The following is an 11,691-nucleotide window of genomic DNA, read 5'->3' as shown; positions in this document are numbered from 1 at the left end:
ATTTGATTACACACCCACCAACACAACCCCTTTCCCTTCACGTTGCATTCATTTTTTATAGCTATGTTTTTCATTAAATAAATGTAGTATTTCATTAAACGTAATTATTCCTCACCGCCAGTTTTTGCCTTTATTTGTTTTTATTAAGTAATTATTTATTCGGTGATTCGTCACAAAGGTTTTTGAAATGGAACCAAAAAACAACTAAATAAGTATAATTTCTTGAGAACGTAATATAATTTTAAATCAAACTTGACTCTTAAAACAGTTTTTTTTTTCAGCTATAAATAACTTAAAACTAAAATAATAAAAGATCATTAAAAAAATACTCTAGTAAAATAACGTTTAAATAGTAATTATAAGCAATCACAATTCACATAGAAATATCTATAAATGAAGAGCTGAGGCACAGGCCTGGGATTGATAAAGGCCCAATGGCTAGGCCCATAGTAATTTAAATAGGCCCGCCCACCCAATCACATAGCCCAGTGACCACTGCACACAATTAAAACCAATCTATTTATTTAAAAATGTATGAATATGAATTTATTAAATGCAATAGTATTTTATAAACTAGAGAAAATAAAAAGAAATTAATCTGGCAAGTCTATTTACAAAATCCTTAGTATGCCACATGCAACTCCAACAAAGCTAACAATTGTAGCAGCTACTTTTCCGTCATTTTCTATTTTAAAAAACTTTTTTCTTCCAAATGACTCATTATTCACTAATAATATTTTAATTATTTTTTTAATTGCTCTTACTTGCCTATTGTGTAGTATTATTTCTTTTATGTTCTTGAATTTTGTTTGATGAGCTAAAATGATGTGTGTAGCTTTTGGGGCGATTTGCTATGGATGAATAGAGAAGAAGGTAATTTATATTCTTAAATCGTTTTATTTTTCTAGTTTTATGATATGAGTGAACTTGTTTCTAGAATCTACATTGTTAGTGGAAAGATTTTAGTCTCGTTTTGGAAGCATGATCAATAATAAATTGGTATTAATGTGAGATTAGTTTGAGGATCTTTATTTTCGCTATTTATAAAAGTTTCATCGAAGATATCGAGGAGAGACAAGTAGACAAGTGACATTATTACGAGCACATCATATGATCCCAAATTCTCTAGATATAATCAGAGAACACCCGCACAGAAAATGTTTTAAAGAGAGGACAATCTGATAAAAGAATCGGTAAAAGGGTTATGTATATTATTTTCTGATTTTTACATTCTACATGGAGTACCAATATATAGGACTAGGGATTACTCTACAAGGTAAATCTGATTAACATAATTACAAAGATTGCATATATCCTATAATTGTAAAGAGATAATTTAGGCATATCTTCCTCCTGATATAGTGCAAACTTCTCTAACACAATCGAAAAAGCCTAAAATTAGAGAGTGCAACATCTAAAACGTGTGATCAATGGTAAAAAGACGCCTCAGTAACCAAGGGCGGGGCAGCCAGATCATAGATAGGTCATATGTTTGCCCAATCCCAGACATCAAGATTCAATACACAGAATACATGCCAATTTAGCAATCGTTACTTATGCTTAATCGAATATAAAATGGATTACACATTATTGCAACTGTGTGTATTAATTAAATCGAAACTATTTTCCATGCTACAACTACTCCGGTTTCCACTATCCAACAATGCTACACTATAAAAATATGATAATAGCTCAATTACACTCACGCAAGTTATAACTTTATGTTTTTAAATAAACTTTTACATACTACTATAATTTATGTACGACGTATCTTTTTTATTTGTACTTCCACCTCAATTAAATTAATTAATTACACGATAAATTGTTTTATTAATACTAATATAATTAAATTAATTGTAGATGTAATTAATTGAAAATAAGGTTAGAAATTTAGCTATAGGTTTGGCTGGCCGAACTCGAGGAGTTGGTCTGATTCAAATTAAATATTTTTTTTGAATTTTCGAACTCAAAGTTTTAAAATTAAATTTGAATAAAATTCTCCTCTTGACAGGTGGTGGTTTCCAAATTTTTTGAAGGTGGTGGTTTCCAAATTTGGCCGACACTTGACAGGAAAGGGATAGAGCTAAAACTAAAAGATGAGATTGAAATCAATGCAATAAATCAATAAAAATTTGTAAAAGAATGAATGCTTTTTTTTTTGTCCACTCACCTAAAGTTACAAAACCCTCCACCATTGGCATCAAATATTATAATATTACTCCACAACTTAGGAGGTATATGAACCTTAAAATGTAAATTAAGGGCGTTTTCTCGAAAAGGGTTGAGTTGTGGGCATAAATTTATGGTCGATCCTAAATTTTTTAAAAGAAACAAGACAAGACAACAAAAGTGAAATAAAAATCGAATCTTTCACTTTCGAATCGATTTCACAATGGCCACCACCATATCTAGTCATGGTCACAAAACAAGGATAGGAAATTTCTACTCACAAATTCATCAAAGGCATTGAACAAAGCAAAATGGACCCCACCCCACCTCCCTTCCAATCAACAACACAAACACATAGATCAAACATCCAATTCTCCAAAAACCACAAGAACACAAAACATACACAAATTTAATCAAGATATGACCCTTGCTATAACAACCAAGAATTTAGGGCTCTCCAATCGGCTACTCGCGGGTCCCGATCACGAAAACCCAAGCATGAACCCGATTAATCCGAACACAATCTACCTAAACCCGAACCCGGATATTTTCGGGTCGGATCGGGATATCCCGAAAATTTCGGGCACCACCCAAACCCGACTAATCCGAACAAAGTCTACCTGAACCCAAACCTAACACCAAGTACCGACGATTATCGGGTCGGATCTGGTAATCTCGAAATTTTTGGGCACCCAATCCCTAAAACCCAAACACGACCCAACCCCAATTAATCCGAACCCAATCTACTTGAACCCGAACCCGAAGCCCGGTAGCCGATGATTATTCGGTGGGATCAGGTATACCATATACCGAATTGGACAAACTAACCAAGAAGAGTAAAACTCCCTTGTAGACTCTGAAACCAAGGGTTGATGTTTCAAACAAGCATGATGCACTCATACACACAAATCCAAGAAAATATTGAGAAATGGGAGTTTTTCACTTTTCTAACATGGTTTCATTTTCATATTTCAGCACACAAACATCAAATAACCATGCATGAATCAAGCTCAGCCCCAAAATTGAAGTAGTAAAATTGAATTCAAGATTAAGCTTATTTTTTCCCCCAATTTATGTTCTCAACAAAACCTAGCTAGCTTCACTAACATCTAAACCAGGTTGAAATTGATCAAAAGTGAAACTGAAATTGCGAAATAAACATTCTTCGAAATTGAAATTGGGGCTAAGAGAAAAGAGGGGGAAAATTAGGGTTACTGTACAAGCACAAGCCTACTCCGATTCCCCAAATCCCCGCCGCCGCCGCCGCCGTCCTCCTCCTTCGGCACGGTCACCACCAGCTCGCCGTCCTCGTAGGCGGCGGAAACGAGCTCGGGGCGCGTGGACGGCGGCAGGCGGAACCGCCACAGATCGAGCTCGAATTCCGTCCCGGAGACATCGACGACGCCGTCTCCCCTCACGACGATCTTCGTGACGCCGGGGTAGATCGCGACGGCCTCCGCCCTCACGTCGCCGCTGATGTCGTCGGTGGCGGCGGTGAATCGGATCGACAGCGGCGTGTCCTCGATCGAGACGTCGGCGTCGGAGTGGAAGGGGAGCTCCAGCACCTTGGCGAAGATGTGAGGGAGGCGCCGCAGCTTCTTCTGCCGGCAGCCCTCCGATTGGGCGAGGATCGATGCGACGTCGTATCGCAGCGTGATGTTGCGCTTCCGCGGCGCTGGGTGGACCTTCATGGATTCAAATTGGGGGAAAAATTGAATCTGAATTGAACCGATTTTGATGAAATTGGGGGAAAAGGAAGAATCTTGCACAGGAAAAAGGGCGGTGCTTTGTGAAATTTGAGGATTAATCAATCGATTTTGGAGAAATGAATTGGGATTGTTGTGAAGAAAATCCAAGAAAAAAGAAAGAGGTGGTTTTGGGAGAGAAGGGAAGAGAGAGAAAGAAGATGATGCAGTTATATTGATTTTTTTAAATCTGATTTTATTCAATTTATGTAATATCAAATTATTTAGAGAAGTAAATTTAATTGATTATCCTCGTGCATTTCTTATAATGGCTCCATTGTTGGGGATATTTCGATGACTTTATTACTGAATTAGGAAAATATTCGATAAATTAATTGAATATTTATCTAAATTCAGCTTATTTTCTAGTTCCACAATCTTGATAATTGCATTTATTGTTCAATGCGGAAATTGTTTTGAGCTCAATTTTCATAAGGTTGAAAACTATTGAGAAAGGTTTATATTAGTAAAAATTTAAATATGTTCTATTGTGATTAATTAATGCTTGTGGGGTTTGAAAAAGGAAATCATGCATTGGAGGGTGTAATTTAAATGGTAGTGAAATCTAAATTTGATAAATTATGTTTTAAAAAGTGTTACTAGACTTGCACGAGTCATATTAATCTACTAGTATAAACTTATTTTAGAAAGAGCTTTTGATTTGAGTCGATTTAATCACAATGGCAGATAGCGAATGCAAAAAATAAAAACTAATACTATAAAAATGAAAATCGAGAAAACTCTTTGATAATAATACTACTTTTATAAACCTCAGTTTTTATTATTCAACACTCAAACAAATTATAATATGGCAGTGGTGTAGGGAATGTTAATTGCCGGCGAGATACCATTGTCCATATAGTTCGATATTTAAACTGACATACAAATTAGCGTTTTAAGATAAATTAATTGACATGATGTTAGAAACACATGTTAAGTGCTTTACCGAAACTTTGTTCACCGTTAACAATTAATACGATTTCGATAATCGAATAAGTACAATTTAGCATGTAGTATATACTTTTTGGAAGCTCCATTTCTATCCCAAATAAGCTCTTATAAGGAAGTCAAATAGTATTTAGCAACAAATAATGCATAGTTATATATGAGTTGAAGGTAATGAGTAGCGAAGCATAGTTATCTGTGGTTGGTAATCAGTTCCAAGGTAATGAGCATCGAATAAGTCATCAATTATATGTGTTGGCTCATCAATGTACTCCACTGGCTCATCATTATACAGCATTGGCGGATTAATGTACTCAATTGGCTGATCAATGTAATCCATTCGCATTGCACGGATGCTAGTGTCTCGCCGATTGGCCACCATTGGCGTTGCAGCATAGAAGCCTGTGTCTTTTGGCGTTGCACAAATGCTTCTCTCATTCATCACGTTATAAGAAGCTTTTACCTCTTTTTCTTTGCTTTGCCTGCTCACGGAAATCCTATACTTCTGAAAAATAAACATAAAATCGAATATCAAAACTCTAACTAGATTGATTACTACTAGAAGAAGAAGCATAGCATTTTTACCTGTAAGTGGCTAGCTACATTATCTCTTGTTAGAGTAGGCTCTCCCATTAAGTCAAGTATTTTCTTGGGGCCAGCTTCTTCAAACATACAATTGTACAATCATAAACCAAAGAATGAATTAGAAGGCCAACTTCTTCCATTACAAAATTGTAAACCAAAGAAAAATCATAAACCAAAGAATGAATTACAAGGCCAGCTTCATCCATCAGAAAATTGTCAACCACAAATCATAAACCAAAGAAAAGTCATAAACCAAAGAAAATTAATGTACTTACTCTCTAATCCTCCGATGCCGCGGACAGCATTCACGAACTTGTGGTGAAGTTCAGGGGTCCAAACCACCCGAGGTTTCTTGTTGGGTGGATCTGCACGATCAACACCAACACCAACACCAATATTATCCATCTGTTTTCTTTTGTTGCCAACACGAATATTAGTAGAATTATCATCTCGTTGGTGCATTCTCTTCCGAAACACGTGCTGCCATATGCCGCGGATCTCCTTAAGCCTTATGGGCTTGACGAGACAGTGGCAGGCGCCGTGCTGAACCCCTTTCATCACCTTGCTCGTCTCCCCGTCATCACACATCACTGCAACTCAACTCAACAAACCCTAATTAAATCATTCAAACCCTAAATATTTAAAACTCACACACAAAAAATCTAATTATCAACATGAACTCACTTATAACCGGAATCTCCGTCTTATCAACTACTTGTTGGACAAACTCGAAACCATCCACGTCCGGCAAGTCCACATCACCGAGTACTAGGTCGAATTCATCTTCTCGTGTGTCGAGCAGATCAAGTGCCTCTTGTGCTGAATTACATATAGTAGCTGAAAACAAGAATGCATAACATCTTAATTAATCTATATATGTACTTACAATGGAAAAAGGGGGAAATACCTTTGTATTTGCACTTGAGAAGCATCTTGTGAAGAGAGTCCAACCCTTGAGGATCATGATCCACAACCAAAATCCCAAGACCCTCAGGAAAACAATGAGACTCCATTAATGCAAATTATCCAAACTAGAAAAATAATACTCCTATTTGAAAAGGGGAAGACTAGAAATTCTCCAAACTAGGAAAATAATACTTCTACTATATAGTGATTAATTGAAAAGGGGAAGGCTCATTATTTAACAGAAAGTCGAGCATATATCTCCATAATTATTAATATATATTAGTAGTTTTTTCCCAAGAGGAGTGATTATCGGTTTATGGTTTTAATTACTTTTAAATTAATTCCTATGTTACATATTTTTGCTAAAAAACCGTGTGAGATATTTTTTCATGTATATCTCCTCTCTTTTCCACATTTTTTCTGTCATCTCTCCTCTCCTATATTTTCTCTCACCTCTCACTACTTCACAACTTTTTTATTATTTATAAACTTCTGTCTCCTCCTCCACTATTTATGATTGTAACATCTCTTTCCATAAAATAAGGAAAAGAACATAATTGATGAAAAGAAAAAAAAGAACAAAGTAAGGGTATCAAGATCATTCAAAAATCAAAACTTAACCGAGAACCGAAAAAATAAGGTTCGGTTCTCGGTTAACCATTTCCCAGGCCTATTCAAAATTGCTTACCTTCATAATCGGTTTCATAAATTGTAATTATAATATAGTTCAAATAAAAATATTTTTTGTCCTTTCATCGGATGTATGTGGTGTGATTTGTTCGATTGTGTACTTTCATAGGTCTCATCTTATGCTTTGCTCTACGGATGATCGTTTCAATACATATTGCTTATTGATTTTGTGCATTGCAAATTGATTTTGTTCCTTATTTTATTGTAGTTTTAGATGAGACAGACGGCTTTAAAGATGACAAACGAGTTATTTTACCTTCGAGTTATGTTGAAGAGTGACGAATTGTAAAGTATTGAAGGTTTTAGTTTATAATGAGATTGATTTTAATTTTAAAGTTAATGTAGTGTACAAAGAAGTTTTAAAAATAACGAGTAATTATCTATTGTGTTTAATTCTTTATCGTGATAGATTTTTTATCAACCTACTCCATGATTTAATATTTAAATATTATATTATGTATGCAGTTTGTTTAAAGTTTATTATGATTCAATGTTGATTTGTACACATTTTTTATTCTTATAAAATTGTTACCCATATTGTTCATTGTTAATATTGATTCTAATTTTATTTAATTAATTTAAAATTGAAAATTAATGTTTTAAAAATATACATATATTATCTGTGAGCACATATATGATTCTAGTTTCTTATAATGGCTCGATTGTTGAGGATATTTCGATGACTTTACTACTGAATTAGGAAAATATTCAATAAATTAATTGAATATTTATCTAAATTGAGCTTATTTTCTAGTTCCACAATCTTGATAATTGCATTTATTGTTCAATACGGAAATTGTTTTGAGCTCATGGAGATTTTCACAAGGTTGAAAAGTATTGAGAGGTTTATATTAGTAAATTTTTAATATGTGCAATTGTGATTAATTAATGCTTGTGGCGTTTGAAAAAGGAAATCATGCATGTATAATTTGGATTGGAGGGTGTAATTTAAATGGAAGTGAAATCTAAATTTGATAAATTATTTTGTCCAACAATTAATTTTGAGAATAAACGCTACTATAAAATAAAAATTCGGATTTAATATAAAAATAACCCGATGTATGAAGATGAGTTATTAATGGATTTATTTGTTAATAGGAATATAATTAGCATATGCTTTAAAAATAGTATTACTATGAGTTGCACGAGTCATATTAATCTATCAACTTATTTTAGAAAGAATTTGATTTGAGTCAATTTAATCTCAATGGCAGATAGCGATGGAAAAAAAGTAAAAACTACTTAGGTCATGTTTGGTTGCCAGGATTCTGTCTGTGAAAGTAATCTGATTCCTTAAATTTTAAATTTAAGTGTTTGTTTCGGTTTTTTAATCAAACTGGGAAAGTAATCAGAATCCGAGAACAAGGAAAGTTAATACAACTTTCCAGAATTCTGAATCCTGACTTTTCTTAGATATTCTTTTTCACAGTTTTAGGATTCTTACATATTTAAGCAATATAGTATAGGTTTATTATTATTATTATTATTATTATTATTATTATTATTTACAATGTTTTAAAAATAATTTAAAATTATAAATCATACTTAATTTCACTATAATAAATAACTATAATTAAAATTATCATAATTATAACTATATTTTATAATAATTCATAATAGTAATTAATAAATAATTATTATTATATTTCATAAGTTAATAATTAATCAATAATGTCATAGTGCTATTTTAATTTATAAAATTTATTCATTATTATATTTGTAAATATTATAATTATAGTATAATAATTATTATATTTATTATTATAATAAATGAGTATAATACTCCATGTAACTATATATTAGAATATATTATGATGGAAAATCCATATTTAAACTATCCATCGTAATAATAAATATAATAATATAATTATTATTATTTATAACTAAAAATTTATTAAAAGTTTTACAATATTATTTTTTTTATAAATAAAAAATAATAAGTATATTTTTAGTTTGGTGTTTAAATTAAATATAAATTTAAAATCTTGATATTGTCCAAACACAGGAAAGTAAAGTTACTAGGAATCATATTCCCGAGATTCATTTTCCCGGGAATCATTTTCCTTGCCAGCTTTACTTTCCTGCAAATCAAACATGGCCTTAGTACTATATAAATGAAAAATCGAGAAAACTCTTTGATAATAATACCAAAAGGGAACCTCGTTGAATAGTTTTTACTATTCAACACTCAAATTATAATATGGCAGTGGTATAGGGAATGCTACATTGCTGGCTAGATATTATTGTCAATTAGTAATAGCTAATATAGTATGACTAAAATAATCTCTCAATTCAATCCTATATTATATCTTGCTATTATTTTATTTTAGAAAAATCGAACATCACTTTAATATTATTAATAATCTTTATCTAAATTTGATTATATATCTCTAGAACTTTCTCTATCATGCCTAGTGTTGGGTCATTTTCAACCGCGATAAAATTGTGTACTATGTGCTCATATTAATGAATTATTTATGTGGCACCTACAATTTCGTGGGAGTATCGATTTTATTGGATTCATTTGGGAGAAATATTATGCATTAAAGCCCTAGGCTTAATGATTATTTTAAAAATGTTTCTATTACAGTGTTATTCATATCTACTTTATTTTTTCTCGAATTAGCTCAAAATTATATTAAATCTCGCATCAAAAATTAAATATTTAGTGGGACGGAGGAAATAATTACCTCTCAAATTTATGAAATCTCCCTAATTTTGACCAAAATTTCTACTCCCTTTGTCTTTCCATAATCGATTTTTTATTTGTTTTTATAGTGTCTTATATAGAGTGCATCATTTCATTTTCAAAATAATAATAGTACAGCTCAATTATTTTCTTTTACATTATTTTTTCTCCTATTTTATTATTTCCTCCGTCCTATATAAGTTTAGTCAAAACTTTAGACACGGAGATTAAAAAATTGTGTTGAAAAATAGGAGGGAATGGATAAAGTAGGAAAAATAAAGAGAGTGTAAAGTAGGTGGTGGATTAGAGTAAGAGTGATCGGATATTTTGGTTTCTGTCAAATAAAAAAAGACCCAATTTAGTTTAAACATTCCAAAAAGAAATACGACTCAACTTAGCTGGGGCTGGAGAATTATCTCTTAACTCTTCTATTTTATTGCACCTTCCGTTCGAAAATGTTGTCCATATTTGACTTGAATGCAGGTTTTAAGAAATGTGATTGGAAAAAGTTAGCAGAATGTGGATTCAACATTTATACTACTCCCTCCGTCCCACAAAAGATGTCACACTTGTGATATGACACGAGATTTTAGGAGGTTTTGTTTTTTGTGTTAGGTGGAAAGAGAAAATAGGGAGTAATATTTATATTAATATGAGAGAGAACTTTTTCCAAAAAATGAAATATGACATCTTTTGTGGGACAAACTATAAAGGAGAGTGAGACATCTTTTATGGGACGGAGGGAGTACTATTCTATCCGTCTCAACATAAGCGAGTCACTTTCCTTTTAGGGATATCCCACCATAAGTGAGCCATATCCATTTTAAACAAAAAATCACTTGTATTAGTACTTTATTTTTCCTACCTACTTTATCTTTTCACTTTTCTATTTTCCCTCTTATACTTTACTCTCGGCACTTTAACTTTTTAATTATTAATTTCTAAAATCTTGTGCCAAAAAGAAGTGTCTCACTTATGGTGCGACGGATGAAGTATTAATTTTATATAGAATGTGAGTGTAATAATTAGTTACTACCTCCATCCCCCAAATTTTGACACAGTTTACTATTTTGGTTCGTCCCTGAAAATTTGACACACTTCACTTTTTACCATTTTTGGTAGTGGACCTCATATTCTACTAACTCATTTTTATTCACATTTTATTATAAAACTAATACTTTAAAAGTAGGACCCACATCCCATCAACTTTTTCAACTCACTTTCCATTACATTTCTTAAAATCCGTGCCGGGTCAAAGTGTGTCAAAATTTGAGGGACGGACGTGGTAGTAAAAAGTGAGCTCCATTTATCAAAAATGGAAAAAAAGCAAAAAATGGACAACATGTTACAGATGAACCGAAATGAAAAAAGTGGACAATATTTTGCAGACAAAGAGAGTATATATTAAATTTCGTATTTTATTCTCTCACACTTTATTATTTAATGTTAACTCTCTAAATATATTGTTCTTAAATTATACTCCCTCTGTTCTATAGTAGTAAAGTCATTTTGCCATTTTGATACGTTCCATAGTAGCAGAGTCATTTTCTCTTTTGGTAAAAGTCAAAACATTTCTTCCCACCTACTTTACTCCCTCTTACTTTATTTTCTCTACCTTTTTCATTTCCTACTTAACTCATCTAACACAACTTTTTCTTAATCTTCATACCGAAAAGAAATGTCTCCACTGCTACATAATGGAGGGAGTAGTAGGAGTAAATACGGGAGGGAGGAAGGGAATTCTTTATAAGGGTAAAATTGTGACAGGAATTTTTTATTACGTCAGATTGAATATTTGAATTACACAAGGGGTAATTAGCAGTTACTTTCAGGGGCCATTTCGTAATTTAAAAATTACTGACGCACTCACATCACGACAGCACGCCGTTCCTGAAAATGAGATTTAAATACAACTGTGAGTCCATTTGAGATCCGAAGATTTCTTTTCTCTCTCACAAAATT

The 11,691-nt window shown here is 32.5% G+C and overlaps 2 protein-coding genes across 2 annotated transcripts; both read right to left on the bottom strand.

The window, feature by feature from the left end:
* Positions 1–3,191: 3,191 nt before the first annotated feature.
* LOC125223806 (uncharacterized) lies at positions 3,192–4,097 on the bottom strand. The gene has a single exon (XM_048127099.2). The coding sequence runs from the start codon at positions 3,858–3,860 to the stop codon at positions 3,381–3,383; it is 480 nt and encodes a 159-aa protein (XP_047983056.1). The 5' UTR covers positions 3,861–4,097; the 3' UTR covers positions 3,192–3,380.
* Positions 4,098–5,013: 916 nt separating this feature from the next.
* On the bottom strand, positions 5,014–6,457 carry LOC125220786 (two-component response regulator ARR11-like). Its single transcript, XM_089061217.1, has 5 exons — positions 6,352–6,457; positions 6,129–6,281; positions 5,720–6,034; positions 5,445–5,521; positions 5,014–5,364 (listed from the first exon to the last, which is right to left on the bottom strand). Exons 1-5 carry the CDS (start codon positions 6,455–6,457, stop codon positions 5,014–5,016), a joined length of 1,002 nt encoding a protein of 333 aa, XP_088917343.1.
* Positions 6,458–11,691: the final 5,234 nt, after the last annotated feature.

Source organism: Salvia hispanica, chromosome 1, assembly GCF_029641045.1.
Source record: "Salvia hispanica isolate PSC_SH4W2 chromosome 1, Shi_PSC_v1, whole genome shotgun sequence".
In the NCBI taxonomy this organism is placed as follows: domain Eukaryota; kingdom Viridiplantae; phylum Streptophyta; class Magnoliopsida; order Lamiales; family Lamiaceae; genus Salvia; species Salvia hispanica.
This window is presented reverse-complemented; position numbering and strand designations above follow the sequence as displayed.

Bases quoted from the DNA above. Each gene is read 5' to 3' on its own strand.
- LOC125223806 (XM_048127099.2), bottom strand. From the start codon at position 3,860: ATGAAGGTCCACCCAGCGCCGCGGAAGCGCAACATCACGCTGCGATAC.
- LOC125220786 (XM_089061217.1), bottom strand. From the start codon at position 6,457: ATGGAGTCTCATTGTTTTCCTGAGGGTCTTGGGATTTTGGTTGTGGAT. The intron at 6,035-6,128 runs GTGAGTTCATGT...GTTGAGTTGCAG, and splicing joins GACGGAGATTCCGGTTATAA to TGATGTGTGATGACGGGGAG. The intron at 5,522-5,719 runs GTAAGTACATTA...GTATGTTTGAAG, and splicing joins CGGCATCGGAGGATTAGAGA to AAGCTGGCCCCAAGAAAATA.